Source organism: Trachymyrmex cornetzi, unplaced genomic scaffold, assembly GCF_001594075.2.
Source record: "Trachymyrmex cornetzi isolate Tcor2-1 unplaced genomic scaffold, Tcor1.1 scaffold23, whole genome shotgun sequence".
Classification (NCBI taxonomy): Eukaryota; Metazoa; Arthropoda; class Insecta; order Hymenoptera; family Formicidae; genus Trachymyrmex; species Trachymyrmex cornetzi.
The window spans coordinates 3,099,124-3,123,805 of record NW_017296956.1 but is presented as its reverse complement, the minus strand read 5'-3'; the positions used below and the strand labels follow the sequence as shown (position 1 = coordinate 3,123,805).

Sequence of the window (24,682 nt, the reverse complement as noted above, 5' to 3'; positions counted from 1 at the left end):
GTTTCTTAACCGCGTGAAAAGTCCTTTGTTCTAATTGGAATCCTCAAGGCGCCGAGACTCTCACGAGATTGTATTCGAACGTTATTACAGAGATTTCAGATTTGTAATTATTCCTCTAGAAAGTCATGTAAACAGGAGAACAGAAACTTTCATTTATATGTCTAGTTAAGTTGATTATAAAAACTTGAAATACTTTTAATTCTTCACGAACATGCGCGAGTTAAAATTATGATAATCCTCAATGCTAATAGCCTTCTATATAATTGCCACGGAGATAAAGCGACATTAATGACATTCATGTCCACTAATTTCTCGTAACACGAAATTATCCGCATCCGTATACCGTATATATTCCTCGGACGTTAAATATCGCAGGGAAATCCAGCACGCGGCGGTCTCGACCCGCCAAGCGTTTGCACCACAAAAAGCTTCGTACTTGTTGCAAAAAGTCCATTCACCGTGTGATTATTCAGCATCATCAGTTTCATCGCGTCAGCTAACTCAGGCGCGAGCGCGAGCGCGTTGCAACAATAACTTCGCGCTACGCCATTACCACGTTATAAATGCTAATTGTGCAGCGACTTGCCTTTTTCATTGCTCCGCGACGTTTGTCATTCCCGCGGCTGAGCGACATTTACGCGTGCCGGAAGCGAGCGAGAGCGAGAGAGAGAGAGAGAGAGAGAGAGAGAGAGAGAACAGGAGAGGGAGGAGAAAAAAATAAGAGATATAATACCCAATCGGTTTACGACCAATGTGGCGTATTAATGTCTCGTAAAACAAGCACTTTGTATTAAGAAGCCAATGTAATCGTCATCGACCTTGAACCCTGAACTTAGGGCTCCGCGATTGTCTCGCGATAATCCGACGTCGTTACGGGCGGGATTTTTTTTCAGCTTATCGCGAGATGTTCCGCGCGGTTGTTTATGAGTTTATTAATTTTATGCCGGAGCTAATGACCCACTCTCGATGATTACGATCAACGTTCGTCATGTAAATGACGACATCGTACGGCACAGTCTCTCTCTCTCTCTCTCTCTCTACATTTGTACTTTATACAAACTCCTTATACTTGATTTATCGTAGGGAGAGTCGCTGTAGATCTCACGTTTTCGAGATTATCATTAAATTTAAATTATAATATTGCCCAAGATATCTTCGAGCCTTTTCGTGAGAAAAAGGGAAAGTATATCGCTAGAGAGAAGTGACAAATGGCAAAGAGAAGAAAACGATTAAAAACATCGCGAAGCGATTTCTAATGTTGATTATTTCCTACAATTAATACATCGCGAGAAGTGTTGTGAAATATCTTCGTTCTATACATGGCCATTAACCCTCAAAGGTTCGTTCTATCGTTTGTTCAGTCATAGCAGCTGCGCTTGCAACGCGATACCGCTCTTTTCACCATCCGAGGCCTTCCGCATTGTTGGTGGTCCAGCGTTACCTGCTGACGTTTCTATCAGACGAGGTATTGTAGCGAGTTAATCGAATTGGCAAAGCATTTTGTCTGCGTCTGAATCTCTACGCAAACTACATTTAAATTCTACAATGCATAAATAAATGTAAATTAAAAAAACTTAGAGAGTTTTTATATACAATATTTAAATATCTTATCACACATACACGTACGTTTTTTTATTCAACTCAATTCTACATAAATAATAAATTTTGCACAAAATCTTTATGTTTGTCATAAATTGCACTCCGTTTGGAAGTGTTCTATTCTTAAATATTTAATATCAAAAGTTGGAAGAAAAAATATTGTACTATTATTACGCGAGTTACGTCCAAACTTTTTTGTCTAATTGTCCATTTATTTATATGACTCATAATTTCTAGAAAACTTTGACAAACGATACCATAAAAATGTCTGAAAAAAGAGACTTTAGGCACCACACAAGTTGCCAGACACATTAAATGTTCGAAAAAGACATATTGAAGGAAATTATTTTCCAAAAAACTATCGCTATACAGCAAGTATGATATTCGACGCTTACGACCCTACAGATTCTGTCGCAATATTACACCCAGAGGAATTGAAACTTCCGGGAGGACACGTATGGTCCGCGAGGCGACTAGAAACTGTATGGACATATTCAATGGTTCTAAAATTTATATTTTACAAATAAAAGCGGATTTGAAGTGTTTGAAGTACGTGCGAAAGCATTTGCTTCAGCGAGCCTCGTCGACTTAAAAGAGTTGGTCAAAAATTAATGAAATTCGTAAAAAATCACTGTATTGCAAGGATTTTCTGGCCGTTTGTGCTGGCTACATCATTTTGTAACGCGACGTATCTCATCGCCACATCGGCCTTTACAATGCAAATACATGACGTAAACTGTGATATATCCAGTCGATTCGCGATAGTTCATTCGGATCGAAGGCACCTATGATTTTTCACCTGAGCCATTTATTTCCGTACTGCCCGTAACGCGATGGATGTGCGATCGATAACCAGCTAGCGCCGATCCAGCGGCTATCGCCTCCGAAGCGTGTACTCGCGCATACAATCCCACTTACATATGCAAATACACATGATAGTATGATTACGAAAAGTTTCCCGCTACGTAACTTCCTACCAGCATCGACTAATGATACCAGATCACAAAATGAAATGTGTTCTTTGTTGTCTAAATAAAAGTCATCTATTTTTATTTCTATCCATTTTCTACTCCAAGTCTCTATTTTTAGAATTATTATCATATTATATTAGGCTCCTTTTTATTATTATTTATATTGTCCATACTTAATATAGTTAATTGAGATCAAATATTTGATTTCGCGACGTGAAAAGCACGCAGGATATTTTTAGTAATTATTGTCAGGATGAAGTGCACAAATACGCAGGTTACAAAAATTTAAATTAATATTTTGACGACATAAATGTTTACAGTAAATTCAGGGTTGCCACAGAAAATGAATTTTAAGATTCCCTGACTTTTCCAGGTTTTCCAGATAAAAATGGAAAATTTTCCATGAGTAATATAAAATATGTAAATTTTTACATTTCGACTCGAGGAAAGCTAGTCTGTATTATTAAAACCGGGAAAAAAATTTAGTAGCGTAGTACAATTTTGGATGCAAATTCAAGGCAGCAAAAAATAAATAAGTTTTGAAAAAAAAAAAGAATGCAGTTATGACGAAAAAGAGGGATCAAATAATAATACCGAATAAAATAGAAATTTTAATTATTTTATTAAAATCGTTTAAGTGCGCAAGTTTTGAACGTATCTGACTATAAACGTCAGATATAATATTTAAAAAATTATAATGATTATTTGGAATAGGAGCAGTTTCAGGGAATTGTGAGCAAATTTCGAAATTCCAGACTTTTTTATATTTTCCTCTGACTTTCCCCGGTTTTCCAGGTCTGTGGCAACCCTGAAATTTTATTTTTAATTAAAAAGATTCGGATTTCACATCTGTGCCTTATTTTATTTCATTAGTTTCCTCAAACCGAATCTTCGCGTTAACAAAAACAAATAATAATGTGATCTACAAGGACGGATTAAAATCCTTCAATCGATCAAAATCGTCGTTTCAATTCGTGTCTCCTTCTTATCTCAATCATGCGAGGGAAAATGTAAAAATACCGCTGCCAAATTGATTCGCAAAGGAGAAAGGGGACCGCGATGGAAAGAGGACGAAACGAACGAAGAGGGATAGATGGAGAGAGAAGGAGGCGGAGCAGGAAATAAGTTCGGCCGCCATTTTGGGTGAGATTTGTCTTCATTAGGACTTCCTGCGGCGCCACTAACGTCCCACCTGGCGTTATAAGGTGTTGAACCACTCGAAGCGGTGATATTAGCGGCTGATGAAACGATATTGCTCCTGATGGGTGGTCCCCCACCTCGGTGTCGTTGATGAAGACGCGAACAGTTGGCTCTCCTTCGTCTTCCTCGCTCGGACTTATAAGCCGAGCTGACTTATTCACCCCTGATGTGGATTTACCAAGGCGACCCTTTGCCGCGCGCGTATAAGGTGTACCTAAAGTACGTGGCACATCAGGGACGCTTTAGTTTATATATATATTCGCGTTCCCCAAGTCGCATTTATTTCACGTACAATACGAGAGTAATAGAATACGGACACTGATTACGTATCAAGCGACGTATGTCTTAACGTTGTATGATATCTTTCTGTGGAACAACGCTTTTCTGCTAGTGTTTCTTCTTCTAGTTTTTCCACCAATTGTCTCAACAGCTACGCTTCATTATTTTACATACGATTTTATGCAATATTTATTCTTGTTTCGTTTACCCTAATTCCCTTCTTAGTTCTCTTAGACTATTAGATACACGTCCTATATCTGTTAGCGCGCGTGCCTAACCGCCCGATCAAAGCAGCGCTTATCGCTTATTGCGAAACTACCGGACGTGTCGCTACCGCTACCCGACTCACCTCAACATAACTTTACCTGTACTTTACCGCGACATTCTCTAACCGAATTCTGACTCGCCTAAAGGAATGTGCCTGGAACACGCGATCGTCCATAAATTGGGCGCTCCTTCGAAAAACATTTTTCGTGCATATTGATCCATATTCTTATCGCATGTATAATCATTTCAAAGGCAAAACAATGATAGTTTCTTGTTTGAAAAAATTAAATATCACGATAATTTCTTCCTCAGAAAATTTAAACGTATACAATAATGATGGTTTATTCTTCAGAAAGATTAAATACACGAATATAAATCGATATTTCTAAAAAAAAGTTTTCAAGAAGCGCCAAATTTATGAAAAGTTACATCTTAAAAAAGATAAATTAATGATTTTTTTTTATTAAGTTTATTAAATCATACTTAATACGGAAGGATGAAATCGGTAATTCGTAAGTTTTGAAAAGTACAAGTAAAAATATACTCCTTAAAATACAACAGACATACACTCGTGCGTAATTGCCCCTAACGAGATTTACATTAGATTTGCACAAACTTCTTAACTGCGCGTTTGTATTATGCGATCTTTATACGAGATAGAATTCAAAGTTGAGAAATCGCATTCAGCGTTAAATGTGCGATGAGAATATGGATCATTGTGTTTGTAAAGGTAATGAGGCTAATGGCGGAAGGCCTCGGACGTTAGTCTCGAGAAAGAAAAAAAAAGGGGGTAGCGTGACAATCCAGTCAGGCTAAAGAATTTCTCTCGTAATTACGTTAATCAGCGGCACGTGAATCGACCGGCTGTTTTTCAACGATTTCAAAGCTGCTAAAAGCGAGTAAAGGACCAGAGACGCCGGAAATAGACGTGAGAGACGGTAAAGGGGTAACGCGTGCGAAAGGGACGAGAGGAGAGAGATGCGTAACGAGAGAGATGAAAATCTGAGAAAGAAGTCTGAGTTAATAGGATCAGAGAACCGCGGTCAAACGATCCTTGAAGCCGCTGTTATTTAAAGAGATGCGAAAGAGACATCTCAAAGCGACATTACGTCGTGTGTTACGTCGTTCTCGAAATTCACGGAATCGTTCCTCGCGAACGCCACCCTGCACAAATTGCATTAAACTTTACTACGTTGGTATTTTCAATTTAAATTAATGCCATGCAACCACGTATAAACTGCACCTATAGCTTTTCTGTAAGGTATTTTAAGTATTATTATTTCATATAGAATTTAAGCAGACGGACAACATAAATTGCTAATATTGTTCTAGGCTGTGCATAAAATAATTTCAATATTTAACAATGTAATGTAATTAAATGGATTAAATATTATTTAAATTGTTTCTGAAACTTCTCATCCGAGGTACTATTAAAAATTAAAAATTAATCATGTATATATCATTTAATTTGTTTATTTATTTGAAAAAATATGCAAAATTTCTTTCTCCCTCAATATAAACAGTTCATAGTTGCGTATATCCGTCACTGCAATTGAAGATAATCTTTTTTTATACTCTAGCGATAAAATTGTTTTCCGTGGTGATAAACGTCGAGAAACATTCTTCGTACAAAAATAAAATCGGGCGCGAGTTCTGAAAAAATTGAGACGAGCGGAAGAAAAATTGGTCGCTGAACGAAGGAAGTGACTTTTCTTCCAGGTATTTTAAACGGCCCGTGTCCGCACCTCATGGAAGGACGAGTGTCTCGTCGCGACTGACAAAGGACGTCGTCTCCCGGTCATTAGTCACGGCGTCGTCACTTCTGCAATTAGAAGCCACTAAGCATTTTTTTCGCTCCACGCCCTACGTCCCTCTCCTCTTCCGTACGCGTCTTTATGAGCCTAGCCGTGGCGTGTGAGCCGACACGCCGTATTCCCGAGGGGATCCTTACGTGGCAGTCGAGTTACCGTATTTTACGCTCTACGCTGAAACGAGCCTCTCGCACTTCGTTTCTTCGTTAAGCGACGATTCGAACAGCATCCGTTATACTTCGATAACTCGACCGAGACGCTTTTGAATTGCTTCGAGAGCGATTAACTCGGAAATGGATGCGGTTTCTCTGAACAAGGAAGAGAGTGTATTACGTGTACTCCATTTTAATTTTCTTTGACTTATTAATTTCTTGCAATCTTAATTTTCATTAAGTTAAAAGTTTCTTAAATTTTGAATTTCTAATTGAAGAATCTGATGTTAAATATGTATTTTTATATTCTCTAGATATTAAAAAATTCTATGAAGAGAAAAGATCGAAATGTTACATAAGATCTTGAAATACATATGACTATCTTTTCAAAATTCTATACGTTGAAGACAATCAGAAAGATTTCTACTGAATTTATAATCTGACGTGTCAGAAATACATGAAGAATTAATTAAATAAAATAAAAAAAATAACATCTGAATATCTGTAGACAAGAAGTATCTCGCGATAGATTTACTTTATTAATTTAAATATCCAATAAAAAATTAACATTAATTTTTTATAAATACAATCTTAATTCAATTTTTATTAAAATTTGATTTGGAACCCGCTGATGTATTCGATCTGAGCTGATAAAAATTGACCGAACGCGTTACGCTCTTACAAATGACGACTCGTCGATCTCACATTAACGATCTGTCGCTTCTCTCGAATAATGTAATAAGAAAACGCAAGATGAACGACGCCGTAACTTTGTCGCTCGCACTTCGGCGCAGAGATGCAAGTTGGAAAAGAAGGAGCAGGAAAGCGAAAGTGGCAGGTCGCGCTTACAAACCGGCGAAAAATCAAACGATAAATCTCGAACTCGGGGCTGCGGTTATGCCCTTGGGTCTAAACGACTAAATAAGTGTTCCAATTTCAAAATTACCCGCTAAACGATTTGTGGGCCGGCAGAAAATATATCGTTGACATGTGGGCAAAGCCCCTCGGGTTAAGAGCCGGGGTAGTAAGCCGAGGCAGGAGCACGAGAAGGAGAGCCAGGGGAGGGAGAGAAGAGAGAGAGAGAGAGAGAGAGAGAGAGAGAGAGAGAGAGACTCCCGGAGATGCTGTCGGGAGACAAATGACCGCCAACCGACGGAAGACACTTCCAAATTGCTCCACGGTGTCGCAGTCCCGCCTCTTTTTGCGTGTCTCTTCGTATATTCTTCGAATGCTCACTTGTAGCGGGCGGACGACTTATTAGCGAAATACCGCGGGACGCGGACGTGTGGCACGAGCGACCGTTTCAGTTTGCCACGCCGCGCCGATCTCTAAGCAAGACCAGTCTCTTTATTCCCTAATTTAATCCACCGACACACGCGCGCGATCCACTATTTCGATTTTCTTTCACGATTGCATATACGACGTAATTTGAAATAATAGTACGGAATAACTCGGAATGTTAATTTAAGATACCTCTTCTCGGATGTCCGAAAGATTAATGCCATAGGATAATGTTTGGAACGATTTATCTAAGTACCATCCACTTATCCACTGTAAAAACTCATTTGAATTAGGCATTGTGCCATTTTTTTCATATTTATGATAGGGCATATTCCCTGTCGAGAGGTTTACCCCGTTTTACTCTTTATTTTATAATTTGATGTACAAGACGTCCTCAACCAATGTAGTATAATACTTTAGCAGAGATTTAATAGTGTAAAAGTAAAGATACTATATATAAATACAATTAAATTAAATGATTAAAATTGACTAATCGACCAATTGCTCCGCCTGATGCCTTTTCGGGTTTGTCTTGTTCCTCTATTTTTTAAATCCAGTCGATTATGATCACACCCTAATCACTAAAATATGACAATAGCGCGACATTTTGTGTACATTTCTCACATTAACTGCATGCTACACACACTTTAATAATACAATGGAAAGTTATGCGGATAAGTATAATACGTTCAACATTGTCTTGCAAATTACGAATTACAAACGACGAAGAATTTTAATTTAATGAATCACTTTGAAGTGCAAAATGAATTTATAGTAGTGGCATGACATGTATTAAGATACGAGATTAATTAAGTATTCATTTAATTAAATTATTTCAACGCCACTTGATTCCGAAATATCCCGTCATTTCTACACGCTTACAAGTCGTTAATCATGGGATTTAATTAATAGTACGGATCGATAATCGCCAACTATTCGTCAGAAATAATCACAGCTGCCCCGTTTTCTAGTACTTGGCGAGTTTCAAAGGATAATGCGACACACAACGCTCTGTCTACTCGCTCTTGCCACGCGAATGATAAACCGCGTGTATAAAGTGCGGCGACAATGGTGTACACAGTACAAGAACGCCAAGAACCAAAAACAACCAGAGCCGAGAGTGTTGTGTGTATGCTAGATATATAATCCGTTGCCGCAAAATTTATTTAACACCTTAAGATACACGCTTATTGAATATTCGAATTTACATTTTTACCAATAATGTGATAAATTAATTTCGATGAATTAGCTATTATCGTATCTTGAAACTAATATTATTTAAAGAGTAAAATTATTCTTCATTTTAAAGTTATATTTACTAATTCTCTTTAAACGAAGCAATAAATCAATTATTCTTTTATCTTAAAAAGGAATCGAATAATTTACAAATAAAATTAAAGACTTGCTACCTACGTTTTTCTATATATCAAAGAGCTCTTTAATTTGATTAAAAAGATTAATTGTTTTTATGTAATAAAAGCTTATTGTTAGTATTCAGCTAATTGAAGAGAAATAACTGATATTTATACGTAACCCAACATTTCATTCGCCTTAATGGTCAGAGGAAAAAAATCTTAATAATTTTAATATAATAACCTGCAATTACATTCGAATATTGGAATTTATTCACGAATAATTCTAAGATTGCGATGACATAAACGCAAAGTATCGAAGGCATTAAAGCGCTGTAATGAAAGAAAATTCTTCGGTAACAGAATTTGTTTCAACTACTCTCGATGGTGGCACAAAGGTAGGGTCACTTGTAAAAATGTATAGTGTAGGAGTACCGTTAAAAGCACGTCAAGACATTGTAACGACTTGATTTTGTCCTTTTTCACTTACCCCCGCGCGTCGATAAAGATGTCAAATATCCCGAGAGACTGGTTATCCTACAATGGCAAGAAACATGATGGGAACCTGTTACGCCACGAATGTATATACTTACGGGGAAGAATTGAAGTGATGCATTGCGCACGGTCGTTAACCCATTTCGATCTTTCTTTACGTGACAGCGGTATCGCCGCGGTGACATGTCGTTCGGCATGCCGCTTCGCACCGTCGCGCGATTTATGCTCGTGCTAGATCGTCCAGGATCCTCTGGTCTAGCAGCATTGTTGCAATTCACAATTGTAATAAATGCGTTAAACCCGTTAAACATACCGCTCGCGGATACCAAATTTCCGCGCGTTATGGAAAAGGAATCGCTTAGGAATCTGTTCGTTCGCATAATAAGAGACAATTTATTCGCAAAATTATCTGTCCGAGAATTTTTACATGGACTCTTTAAAGCCTTTAACTTGGTAATGATATTAATTACGTCGTGTAATCAGTGGAATGTATACAATTATGTTTTTTCATTCTTTTATACTTCCAAACAGATAGTAATGCTGATTATTTAGCTTAGGATATATTATTTTTAGATTAATATCGTTTACTGGAAAAAATTGTTCAATAAATTGCAAATTAAAAATTCTAATATCAAAATATTGATTTTAGCGTAACAACAAATCTTTAGTCGCAAATGATCGTAAATAAACGTTAATTTCAAAATTGTCAACAATTTGAGTATTGCGGATGAACAATGAAAAATAGATGTGTCGAAACACCGGAACTCGTTAACGGCGTAACGATTTTCTTTGTTGCATCACAGACCGTTTGCAGTTTGACCGTAAAATTCAGCTTAACAAGAAACTGTTGTCGAATAATCTACTCGACGAGACGCCAGTTAAGCTGTTTCAAGATCGTCGCGCCTCTTAACTCCGTCACTATTCTACTCGAGTGAATCTTGCTCGAGCGTAACCAAGATGGCCGCGCAACGGTTTTGTTGGTCTTTCGCGAGACATATCATGTCGCTTTGCATCGTGCTGTTTGCTTCTACGGCTGTTTTCCCCTGTGCCGTCGTGCCACGATAAATCAAGTTTCGAAAATTTCTCCAACATATTTTTCATGATACATCATTTTCATTTATGACAGATTATTGTATTTATTCATTAGAAAATTTCTAATAAATAACAATTTTCTTTGACGACTTTAATATAGAAAATTTAACTGTAAATTGACAATAAAAATATCATATTAGATACATTTTTATAATTAAATATTGCAACATCACTTTAAAGAATTAGTGTCACCATGATTGCATTTCCCGTGATTAATTCAAATATGAAGTTTAGATACAAAATTCTTCGTGATTATCAATATACAAAGAGAATAATTTTACTAAAGTATCTAAAATTTACATAGATCTGAAAATAATTTTGTTGAACTATCAAAATAATTATGTAGAATTCTCAAGCTTGTTCTTAAAATATTCAAACTTTTTGCAGCTTTATGGTTAAGTTTTCTACATTATTATTTTGGTCCTCAAAAAATTATTTTCGGATCCGTATCTCTTTAGATATTTCAGCTAAATCTTTTTTTCGTTGACTCTAGTTGCGAGTTGTAGTTTTAGACTAAAAAAATTAAATTTAAAAATAAATAAATTTAGTACAATTTAGTACAAAAAATAAAAAGTTTAGTGAAATCGTATAGCGGAAATTTTTGTTACAGTTTTTTGCATCCTCTATAAGTTACAAATTATAGAGAATACGAGCATCGAAAAATATCTCATACATAACATAGTTTACGAGTCTTATTAACCCACCTTTTAAAATTGGTATACTCTTTAGAGACTACATATCACTTTAGTGATAAAAGAATCAATCTGTTATTAATTATTGCGATTCATTATGAAAGCGGTTAAATTATGTTCGGAAGAAGATAAAGCACAGATATATGAAAGTATACCGGTTCACGTAATTAAACCAAATTTTCGGCCAAGTCAGCACATTAATCAAGCGAATTTCGCCGCCATCTGTGACCCTAGTAGATGTCATACACGGATATGGTTTACGCACGGCAGGTGGTCGCGCGCGGCTACCCTTTTTATCTGGAATTTATTTCTGTACAATTCTCCAGTGTGTCTATATATCACTTTAAAGAGAATTTAGGTTTTTAATCCCTTTTCTTATTATTTTCAAAGAATCTTAATGAAATTCAACGATTCATGTATAACGTGCATTTTAGAAATATACATTTTAGTAAATAGTACTTTACGTCTCTAATAAAACGTAGATAATGTCGGAATTAAAAAAAAAATTGTTACAGTAGAATCTGGAATGTTCGTCGACGAAAGGGTGAGAAAATCTTTCGGAAAAGGAAGCATCGACAATGGCTTAAAACTGTTTGGAAAGTTGAAGAGAAAGAGGGAGGAGGAGACGCGAGTTGCGAAAAGACAGCCGAAGCGGCGAATCGTGAACATCAAACGAATTAAATCTCTGCGGAGAACCGACCGCAGAAACTAATATCTCGACGCTTCTTCCGTCCGTCCATCCATCCGTCCGTTCGTTTACCGTTTCATCGTCGTGTCTCAACATCTTTGTCGTGCAAAATTCTCATTCGCTTTGTCTTCGATTTCATTTGTCAATGTGTTCTCGAATCGCTGGTTTCAGAAACTATAAATAATTGTTAGGCTCGAAGAGAACGATGGATGTAAATGAGAATTGCAATGAGATTGAAAGATATGTAATTAATTAAATTAATCTACCACGAATAATATAAAATTGCAATTAATACAGAAAACAAATTAAAATTAATAGGTTAATAGAAAATTAAAATTAATATATTGATACAACACTGTAATTATTGTATGAAAAATGACGCATATTTTTATATTATATGATCATAAAACTTTCATCTTTTTAACAGTTTTTTTTTCAATTTTCTATATGTGAATTACACGTTGCACTTGGGTTGCAGTGCATACGTGTAATCGAATCAATATGCCTTTAGCGAAAGGCTCTCTCTCTTTCGTGGCAAAGTCTCCTCTTTAATTATTTTCTTGACGTCTATAGATCGGCAATTAATTTTCTTTCGTACGTGCGCGCTATGGCTATTAATATTTCTATCTACGTAACATTGATTTCAGTTGTAAACATAATTAAATTAATATATCGGCAAATAAAATATTCCTTAGACATTCAGCGTATATTTAATCTATATTGCTCGCATATAGAACTGATTACATTTTTGTTTTTTTTTTTTAGAATTACTACGTCAATTTAATCAGATATTTCCAATGTAAACGCAATTAAAAATATGCTCTTGACAGAAAATTATAGATATAATATAATCAATAATTAATGTTCATGGTTTTTTTTTCTCAACAAGTATCAAGATTCTGAGGTTTAGACTAACGGTTAACTCTAAACGTAAACGTCGGCTATTAGAAAAGCGGGACATGTTGTGGATTGAACGAAACACGTGTTACTCTGTATTTTTGGGTTGCGTTTAAGCACCGAGCGCGGTTGTACCTTCTTCTCCAATTAGCGTAATAAAATGATTAAGATGGTAATGCCAACACCATTCTTTCAAATAAGATGGACTGTCCCCTGGAAAACGAGAAGTCGGGTCACCTTATATGTGCACGACATCGCTCGTGCCGGTCAGTGAAAATTTTTTAAACGGACTGTACGGTCGGGTTGTGCAGGTGTGACCGATGGCGGCGGCCTTTGATCCTGGAGCGACTCCTCGGCTACTTTGTCCACGACTCATCGCGCCCGCCTCCCCCCCTCTCTCTCTCTCTTTCTCTCATCATTCGATTCGATTATTTCTTAATGGCTAACGCCATTGCGAAAATGATCGTTGCGTATATTTCTTGGTAAACATTACGCAAAATAAAAAATACGCGGGGTCGCTCCGATTATTGGATAACGACGTTAATTGATACTACTTTCTTCGTTCCGAGAGTCAGCGCGAGCATAACAAAAATTATAAAACGGAAACCAGTATTACGCGGTATCATCTGCTAATAAGATACGATGAACGATAATTATTTTAAGCTATTTCGCGAGGAAGCGATTATAAAACCAATAGAACTGATATAACAATTTTCATGTCAAGCTTTACACACCGCTAGAATAGTTTTCCACGATCTAATCTAATATAAAGAGATCACCTATAGATAATCAGCAGATATTAAAATAAATTATTCACATGCTTTAATCTCGGCAGATAATGCTAGAACGTGTGTTCGAAAAATTAGGTTGCAATGTTCACTTTTACATTATAAATTGTGTAGCCAATTAAATCATTCAATCATTCGTGTCTTATCTTATCGAATATTATTTCGTAAAATAATATTCGACGAGATAAGATACGAATGATTGAATGATTTAATTGGCTACACAATTAATTTATAATAACAAACAGATTTTTAAGAAAATTGCCGCGCTTGATACAATAAGCTTGATACAACGGAAACTTTTAAAAAACTTATTAAAGTGGCACTTCTCCAGAAGATATTTTGATATAAAAAATTTATAATAAAAAATACGCGTGCATTAACATGCCCGATTTCAGATACTTTGATAATTCAAAATAAATTGCTCAATTATTTATTTGAAGTTTGAATTTTTGGTCTAGATACGTGTTAACTAGAGAATACATACCACAACTAACAGAATGCATCATATCCTATTTAAAAGTAGATGTTGCGTGTACAATAATATCACACAAAATGAGATTATTTATATCCGTACACATCTAATCTGATAAAACTACAAATCGCTTCGAGGCTAAAGGCGAACGTCTGGTAGAAATATTTTGAACTACAGCCTTAGCTGGTAACCGGGAACTATCATAGTTATGGCTCTCGGAATTCCGTGGACTGAGCACCGTAACGAATGCGTAATACTTTTATGGGGATAACCCTCCCATGACTCGAAAATACATTTAATTTGTAGTCTTCAGAGACGATTCCGTGAACTACAATTCCAACGGTGGTCGCCTGAAAAAACTTCGATTCGTTTTGCATATTCCGATCACGGGATTATAAAATTTCGATTACTGTATACACGCATTCATATATAGTATTTATATGCAGTATTTCCAATGTCACTTTGTACAGAAGAATACCGTAGATCTTTCTGAGAAACTGAAGTAAACTAAGATCAAAATGAAAGAAAAATAAATGCGTGCTGTTAAGAGATTTATTTCAATGTCTTCAACTGTTTCAAACTTTAACTCTTCTGTCAATACATAATTTTTCACTACCTTTTTACTAAGTTCCTTCTGAAAATGTAAAAGTGGAAACGAAATAAAATCTATGCAAAAAACTGTTTTTTATTTATATATGCATGTATATATATATAGTAATTCAGATTGAATTATTTAAGCACTAAAGATCTAGTTTTGACTGTCATTATATTCCTTATTGTTTTTTATTGTTCAAAATTGAGTGGAACTTTGGAGACATCATAATTGATGCACAAAAATATAAACATTTTTACTGTTAAAATTCAATATAAGTATCTGCGAACACCCGTGCATTGAAAGGTTAATACGTGTAGACAAAAAGTACACACAAGAGCGATTAAAAAAATAATACCTAACGCGATCTTTGTTTCGTACAAAACATTTATTTGCTACGCAGCTACATGCGCTTCAATCTCTGATCAGCATGTGTTACTTACTGGCAATCTCGTGAAATTAATTGATAACTATCTTGTCCTGATTACCATATAAACATGTATACATATAAATATCCTGTATTTATTGATACCTTTATAAATTCATGTAATATAGAGAAACTCAATCTATACGCCCGATCCATCTACTATAATATATTCTTATCAAGTCTTTCTATCTCTTGTTTTATTCTCATACGCGGAATTAACTACGTATAACGTACATTAAGTATGTGGCGAAAACGATAAAGCACGCGGACACTAAACGTTCATTTAATTTCCCAATATCCTTTTTTTCTTTCGTACAACTCGTATTTTACACCTAACGCGTTTTCATGGAGAATTTTTTCCGCCACGTAGCTTTGCGAGCGATTACTCATACAACGTTAGCGATAAAATCTTAATTCATCTATTCGTATCGGTAGCTAATTATCGCATTGCGTTCCCGAGAGACACGGCTCGTCGGAACCGACGGTCTTGTTATCGGCAGCATTTAATTGCCGCTGAATCGACGGTTCGTTTGTGCAATACCCGCGTCTTCGCTCATTCATTATCCGCGTGCACGATAACAGATGCCGTGAGGCGCGGCGCTACCACGAAGGCAGAATTATTTTCAGATCTTTCCATGAGAAACCGTATGGATCACCGATAAAATTATATTTCATCATAAAACAATTTTTTAATTATTTTTATCGATTATTATTTACTTTTTAGAAAGCTACTTTATGCTTCTTTGCAAGATTAATTGTATGTGCACATTTGTAAAAATGTGAAATAAATTATTTTTTGCAAATATTTAAATAGTATAATTTTCCCACTAGTTACTTGAAAAATTAAAAAGTAATATTTTATGTTCGAATGGCAAGGATATGTTGTTCCAAAATATTGAAAATAACAAAGCCACAGACTGATTATAAAATTGCAAAAAAAAATTTAAGTTGATCCCGTGTACAGCCAACGTATCGATTTGCCACGCCATGTATTGATTAAATAAATATAATATATAAACACAACACTAACACTATGTCTATTCTCTTGTGTTGCAGAACAAGCCAATCACTTAAACCTGTTCAACAATCGCCAACAGCCGAAGAAGAAGCGCAAGAGTCGGACCGCGTTCACGAATCAGCAGATCTTCGAGCTGGAGAAAAGATTCTTGTATCAGAAGTACTTGAGCCCAGCCGACAGGGACGAGATCGCCGCTCAGCTGGGTCTGAGCAATGCCCAAGTGATCACGTGGTTCCAAAACAGGAGGGCGAAGCTCAAGAGGGATATGGAGGAGCTTAAGAAGGACGTGCAGACTGTGAATCCACTTCTGGTCGCTCAACATCACAAGACTTTCCTAGAGAACGTGCAAGATCTGGGAATCTTAAAAAAACGACCATTGCCAAATTCCATGGACGAGAAATCGTAGAGGTCAACTTTTCGAAATCGACTTTTCGACCTTCTGTGTGCAATTGAGGCTCGACAGGAAACTCGAATAACGAACAATTATTCGTATAATATCAAGTGTTTTCGACCGAAATGAAAGATCGAACCGTGATACATAATTTCGTGTTACGATGTTATTATTCGGGCAAGCATGTACGGAAATTTATACGCGTCAATGACTACATTTTGTATAATAGTCTTCTTTTTACGTGTGATTCGATTCCTTGACGCATTTTAATGCCCTTTCTTGAAGAAATTGTGAAGAAAGTCTTGCGATAAAAAGCCCCTTTTCAAAGATCTTGTCTATCTAATAATCTATTATGATTCAACATTTAAACTTACTTTTTCTCCAAACTGTAAAGCTATTTATTGTTATTACATCCAATTTCTCACAATGAGCGAATATTCTATGTACAATGATCTAAAAAAAGTTACAATTCTATATACTGAGACACGATTTAAATAACAGGGGAAAATATTACTTTCAACTTTTCAAAAGAAATTTTCGTTGTGCTTGTTAGAACTGAAAAAAGTGACGTTCTTATGTCGTAATTACGGCTTTAAATGGAAAGCGTATCATAGTCCGCTGCAATTTTACGCGCAGAGCGCGGTGTATTATAATGTATTTATTACAAAATGAAGAAAATGAGAGGCCGTAAGAGGAGAGCCGTCGATAATAAATTATTAAATGAATATTATTCCGTAAATTATAAATAACCACGCGTTGTGGCGCGATTGTGTACATATACTGTATATAGGTATATACATCGTTTCCTTGATAATGTTACGTATAGGCATGATAGAGATCGTTATACATGATTAGAGTTAAAAGAAACAGTAAACATAGATGGGACACTGCAATATACCTGATTATGAGTTTAATTAGTGAATTTTAGGAGCGAGTAAAATGTATATCTGCATACGACGATTCGTAAAGTGATAGTGAGGTGCGTGAGACTAAAAATTAGGAGCGCGTGTGTAAACCGACTTAGTACAGTGTATAGCGAAGCTAAATAAATGGAAACATTATTGAAACTGTTTCTGTAGCAACTTTTTTAACTTTATTATATCTTTCCTTTCAACTTTCCTGCAATATCCTGCAATACCATTCAATCTTGATATAGAAACCTTACGAAGTGCAATTATTCATTTCATTTTTAAAAGTAAAATGTTTACATTTACAATATTAAGGATGTATAACTTTTAGAAAAAGTGACTGAAATTGGAAATCTCTACTTTCCGCATAAAAATGAATATTATATACATACAATTCAATAAGGTCAATATTTATATTAAACAATAACACTTCATAGTTTAAATAAAAATTTTCTCATTTTTTTTTTACCTTAATTATTTTTTAAAAACATGTTTACTTCTTATGTTAAAATAATTTTTTATCCAGATTTTAAATTGCTAAACTTTTTGTATTACTTTCAAATGTAATATAGCAAACTAGTGTTTATTCTTGACAATATAGTATAATAGAAATAATTGTTTTCATTTTGTTACATCCTTAAATGCAGTATTTTCCATCAGATCGAGGATGTATTAAAAAAAAATCACATAAAATTCGTATTATTCTTTCTCTAATCGCTTTAACGAGAAGAGATTTACATTTTATTACGCTTTGCGTAATACTGTGCGTAAAAAAGGCTCGACGTGCGTCGGCGTGCAAGGAGACGAAAGACGCAGTGCATAAAGATGAAAAGGAATTATTCTCCAAAAATAGCATGTACGTTGCGGTCCTTCTAAGAATCTTTTTGAAGCCATTCGCGAGGTTTACCCAGAGGCGTAATTTATTAAGATGAAGTCATTTCGCGGGCCTTTTCCTCGTTGTATCTGCTAGTATCCGGAGTCTGGCACTCGTCATAACCGAAAGCTTTTGCTACCGATAGATTAGAACTCGAGTCTAATACAAATCGCGATGAAAAGATGCGATATATAATTATATCCTTAATATGTTTGTATGTTTATATTTTTTATATGTTTTAATGCCAATTTGATACAAATGAGTCATTGTTATGCATATAAATCTCAAATTTAAAAGACGAAAAATCAAATTTATTTTTAAAATCAAATCTATTTTAGAATATCCAAAAAAATAAAATTTCGTTAATTAATTACATTTTTAAAGTTTAGTTCTTTATAATCGTTTTAATTATGATGAACAAGAGGCATTGGAGAAAAAATTTTACATTTAAAAAGTGAAACACTTAACAAGTACTAGTATCAAAGAAAGAGTTCCAATATAGTATAAACGTAAGCATCGTAAGCTATACACTTGCAAAAGCCGCCGGGCCCTTATTGGAAATGTCGAGAGCACCCAAGAGGAGGCATATAATCAGCATATACTTAACGCACGTAATACACGTATATATTCACATCCGTTATAAACATTCTAGATTCTAGTCGATTAATCCATTGCGATGGCAGTAGCACGCGTTTTATATCAGAGATAATGACGACAAGTTAATGATAGACTCATTAACGAGGCCTCATATCAAATGATTCCGTTTAGCATCAGATATTCAAGTAACAGGAAGCAGGTTGGTAATGTCGAGCTATCTACTCGTATATCATGCATTGCGAGACTCATCGCTGATACGATTAGCTGCGCTCTATTTATGGTACTTATATACTTTACATGAAAAATACTTCCCCGCGTGTTTATACATAAATTCCTATCTACAAAAATTCTCAAATATCCGGCACTTTAAGAAATCGACTGTTTATTGCGCTCGTTATGGTCGGTCTGATCGATACATGCGATCATCGGAAAGTAAAGGCTTTGATAATTCCAAGATTCCAAGGTATAAAAACTGTAACGTTTAAACAACAAAAGTACGCAAAATTATTGCTCCGAAGGATGTGCAGGCGTATAAAATGTGAATAAAACGAACATAGAAACACATTTCGTTTTATAACATTTGGTTTTACGAGTCACAAGTTGAAACGGAGTAACGAGACTTTTGTACGAACTTGAACGATTGCGAGGACGTTCGTAGCCATCGCTGATATCGATGGGTCCATATATGAAGCAGTAAGCAAGGTAGCCCATACCGCCCTGTAATTCAGACGCCGCAACATCCAAATAAAGAATTCATAATGGCGATGATGACCACCGCCAATTTTCTCGATATATCCGATATACTAATAATTCAGGTGATCTCCGATCGGAATGAGTGTGCGGTATCATTCATTGTCTCTCTCTCTCCCTCTTCAATCCCCATGCCCTTCGAAGCGCATTAAACGCGAATTTATGAAATCACGCAAGTAATGCGCGACATTAACGAATTATCGTTTAATTGCAACAATATAATCGAACTCTATACTTATATCCTTATATGTCAGCTTTAATATAAGTTTTATTACCGCGACATAAGTTTTATATCTCACGACATGGATATATATATATAGATCGTACGCAGCACAATTACCGGTATATTAAACGTAATTAATTTACGATTCGCTTAATGTCACAAGATTTCCCCCACCTGCCTGACGCTTAATTATTTTCGATATATTGCTTCGTAATTAAATAGGATTGCAAAACGGTGCTCGTTAATGTGAATCCCGGGGACTCAGTTTATTCAACGTACAGATTGAACGCGAAATGTATGTTATTACACATCAGATTATCGAAATATTAATTTCGTGGTAATTATCGGCCAGTCGGCGGCAGGCAAACTGCTTTCGTTTATTTAACGGACTCCTTCGAACGAAGCCTCCAATCGACTCGATTAAAAACTTGTCTCTTCATTTCGTTTAATTGAATTTTGCGAGCTTCTTCTTCAGTAATTCTGCGCAAAATATTGAAAACCGACAAGTAGCAATTATTTGAGAACACTAATTTGCATCTTAAAATTTACCTGGAAAACGTACATAGACATTTTAACAACATTGTTTCGTACATCATTATATTACTGTGTAGTTATGTTGTAAAACTACACAGAAAAAAAAAAGACATAAATCAACGCGTGTAAAATCATAAGGCCACATCATTTCAGTCGCCAAGACATCATTTCGGAGAGAGCGATCGTCCTTCCAGCTGTTTAAAGCTAACGACTTGTTCAGGTATCTAAAGTGACAAGACGACAGCCCATTGATGATAAATGAGGTCGTCGGATATTAGAATTTTCTACGGTATAACGCAACTGCATTCTAAATATATGTATATAAAGTTGTGGTAAATCAAGATTTACACTAGAACGAGCTCCTCGAATAAAGTCTAACCCTACGTCTCACGCTACGCTAATTTGTCTCTACGCGAAACGCTACATGCAATCGTCGCGCGTGTCGGCGACCCGTGCTACCGATCTCGCCAGGTAAGACCGCGTGCGAGCGCGTGCGGGAACATTATCCGGCGCGTTGTTTTGCATAACCTCGCCAGAAGATACCTCGGAGCTCATTTTCCCGGCATTGACACGCCCACGTAATTCGGACTCATTTACTCGTTGACTCGCTTAACCCGCCAGCCAGTCATGCGTCAGTCAAGCCGGCGCGCGGAGCGCCGCAGAGATCCATAATTTCGATTCGAACCGTTTCAGCACGCGAGAAACGAGTCTCCCCGCGCTCCGCGCGGATGTAATTAGACGTGGATCTAGGCTCCAGCCCATCAGCGGGCCTCGTTAATGCGATATCTCGACTCTCGACCTCGCCACAGCGAGCCGCCGCCGCCGCCGCCGCCGCGCCGATCCTCTCACCCGCCTGCGCTTCTATTTCCTTCTTCTTTTTTTTCTTTCTTTCTTTTTCGATTCCTCATAGACTGACTTCTTTCACGTGGCTGATTTCTACCTGCGCGGTCTTTCATCTCGTCTTCGCCAACGAGGTCCATTTACACGGCAGGAGGACTTCTTTCGGGAGGACTAGCTACGCTACGGCTCCAACTAACGAGAGCTCGTAGTCCCGACGATGGAAGATTAATATGTGGGAGTGTTTAGGCGAGAATGGGTGGGGGATCACGGGACGATATATTATTCGCGCGGTTGGAATCTTGCAAAACGTTGCCTTGGTTAGATAACAGATGATGAGTGAATATAACGAATTTTTATGATTTATGATTTTTACCGTCATAAGTGTAACGCGCATGATAATCTATAATAATATACTAGGTTGTCAAAAAGGTTCTGAATCGCCCTTCGGTTTTTACAAATTTATTCTGAAATAATAACTATTCCTCAAATAAAGATTATGTTCAACAATTATTCGTCATAGTTTGCTTTTTAGCTGCCGGATTTGGATTCGACACCATTTTTGGATAAAATTTACTTTACTGCGCGATAAAAAATACAAATGCATAAAGTTATGTGAGTTGCTTATTACAGTCTTGAGAATAGTAAAGTTTGTCATAAATTCGCCAATAATAACCAGAATATTTTTACTATTTTTGTTAGATAAAAATTTTTCTCCGTGCAGATGCAAAGACAAGCTGCTCAACTTGATCAACAGTTTGAAATCGTTATCTTCATAAGAAACGTTTTATTGAACGAAATAGATCATAACCAAACAATGCAAGATCAAAATTGTATGTCGAGTTCAGTAGAATTCTAGATTACTGGTAGAGACCAAATCCAGCAACTAGCAAATTGGTAGAGAATATTTTTTTGAAGATGATGGCTTTACTTTGAGGAGTAATTGTTTTGGAATAAATTTGTATGTAAAAATAATTTCTGTATGTAAAAACTTAGGGTAATTTAGAACTTTTAAAACAACTTAATATGTATTTTGACAATAGAGCATGAATGGTGGTTCACACCATAAAAACTGCGAAGAAAAGTACGCGAGTGGTTCCGGCAACATTTTTGTAACTTAATAATTTCCTAAGTTATGCGTTCACACGTTTCATAAGAGAAAATATAAATTCTGTTCTCAACATTGCTGGCGAGCATATAGTTTCGCCCTATTCGATTCTATCTAAGTGTGTCACGCTTTCCCACAAAAATCGAATCAATCGTGGCGCACCTCGTCGGGCTAATTAATAAGTCGCGCAAGAGAAAGACGGAGTCTGGGAAACTGAAACGCTAAATGATTAGCCCCTTCACACGCATTATCGGATAAAACATGAGTCTGGGAAAGCCGGCAGTTCGCGAGTCTACGCGTTCCACGAAGATGGAAGTAATAGGAAGCGCATAGGCGTGCGAGTCGTACGTCGTCGGCATCGTTGGCGCGAATGGGACAGCTGATGGGCCGGTGTCCCCGAGGGCGATCGGCCGAGACCAATCAGCGTTCGTTCGTCCGTCCGCACCCTAATGACACCTGCAGGCTAAAAAGCCATGATATTCAACAGCCGGACGCTAACGAACACTGCCGCATACACACCGCCACAGTGGAACCGTGCGGTGGAAATGCAAGGACGAGGACGCATTACCTTGTACACAAAGTGCCTAGCTTGAAATTTTTTTTACTTCTGATGTAAACATGACCTATTTAAATTTTTTAAAAAACTTTTGTTTTACGTAATATTTATTGTTTTAACGTTTTACGTATTTTCTTAGGTAGTGGTAATTTTTATGCTGCTCATATCGTCTACAATTCTAATCATTAGCGAGAAAAAAAAACACGGAGTGAAAAAAGGATTGATTATCTAATGTATGATTATTGAATGTATGATTCGAAAGATCCTAAATGTGACGCGGAAAACTACCACTGCGGCAAACATGATGGCGCGCAGCCTGCTAACAAGAGGATGGTGCACGAGCGTTCATGAAGCGGTAATCTAATAACAGTCGATTCCCCGCAAAAAGGCTCTCCGTGTGCGTTAATTTCACCTTGTTTCGCGGATCACTCGAGGTGGATGGCGTTGCTCGCGAGGTGCTATGCGTGCGTATAGAATGATCACGAATTACGATGACGTCAGGTTGACGGAACGGAACGGGTACCGGATAGGTTAATGGTAAGGAGGCTCCGGGACCGAGAGGTAGGGTCTGCCAGCGGCTCGGCTCCTGATTACAGACCACCGGATACTCTACACTCTCGCTCTCACTTCGGTTATTGTACCGAGTGGTACCGGGACACCACTATAGATCACCGGCCGTCCGGCAGTTTGTCCGATCGGCGCTGCACAAGCGCGGCGGCGGTCGAGAGAGGTGTTGTAACTCGTAAGCGTGGAGGTGGTCCCCGGCATTCCAGTTTCACGAGAAATTTATCGGTGGCGTTCTCCGCGCCCCCCGCTAATGCGATGCCGCGCTCGAAGATGCTCCGCCGCGTTCCCGAGCTTCTCTACATCATCGGATCTCTCGGATCAGTTCGATCCAGTGGCTCTGTGAGTCTACGATTGCTTTCAGATTTTCAGGATACATTTTTTGAAGAATGTGCCGCGTGTTTGGATCTATGAATCCTTTAGGATCTTACGGGAGATTTCTAATTCTTTGAACTTTGCGATTTGTCAAAACAACATATTCTCAAATCCATTTACTCGAGCCTTCTTTGCGGTATTTAAAAATCCCGACGATTTGGATTTTTATGTTTTTATGTTTTTACTTCGATCTATGTTCGTGTGTAGGTAAATTTAGGATCTAGGACAGAATTTTCAAATTCTTGAATTCCATTTGTGTGAAAAGATGAATGGTTGAGTTATAGCATCACTCCCAATCCTTCATTCGGTAACGATGCGTTATTGTCCAAATAATTTTATATGAGTTCCTTCAGGCCATTGTCGATACTGGCTCACGTCAGAATGCGTAATATTTTGAATACGATCGTTATGCAGCCTGCCCTCCAGTTAAAGGAGATTTAGATTTAGGCATAGGTCGGGCCGAGGTAACGTCCGCTAGATGCGCTGCGTGGCGTGTGTAAGTCGGCTCAGGCAGATTAGAGGCTGTGAGATAATTAAGTAGCGCCTTCGAATAACACTCAGCCATATACAACACGCCGATGCTCGATATTCGTGCCACGGATTTCTTTTGAGAAATTTTGCTCCTCTTTGGCAAATTTGTTCGATAGTGACATCTTCTTCGTTGAAGAATGAGAAAAGAACGAAAATGAGACGTAATCGTGTTCAATGTTTAATTTTTCAACGATTATTGTATTCCACAAAGCGGCTCGATGTACAAAATTAACCAATTAATGTTTTTCTTAGGAACACTGATATACATTTTTTTGCTTTTTGTCCGACGGACGAAGCGGTTTCGGATATAACATGTAATATTGTATATTTCAACTAAAAATGTTTTTTGATAAATATGAAA

At 37.0% G+C, this 24,682-nt stretch overlaps 1 protein-coding gene across 1 annotated transcript in view; it reads left to right on the top strand.

Annotated features, from left to right (window-relative positions):
* LOC108760689 (muscle-specific homeobox protein tinman) overlaps positions 1-16,808 on the top strand; it is a 53,742-nt gene extending 36,934 nt beyond the window's left edge. Inside the window, exon 2 of the mRNA XM_018506772.1 lies at positions 16,112-16,808. Coding sequence (XP_018362274.1) covers positions 16,112-16,479 — 368 coding nt within the window. The 3' untranslated portion in view covers positions 16,480-16,808. The remainder of the gene's footprint in view (positions 1-16,111) is intronic.
* Positions 16,809-24,682: the final 7,874 nt, after the last annotated feature.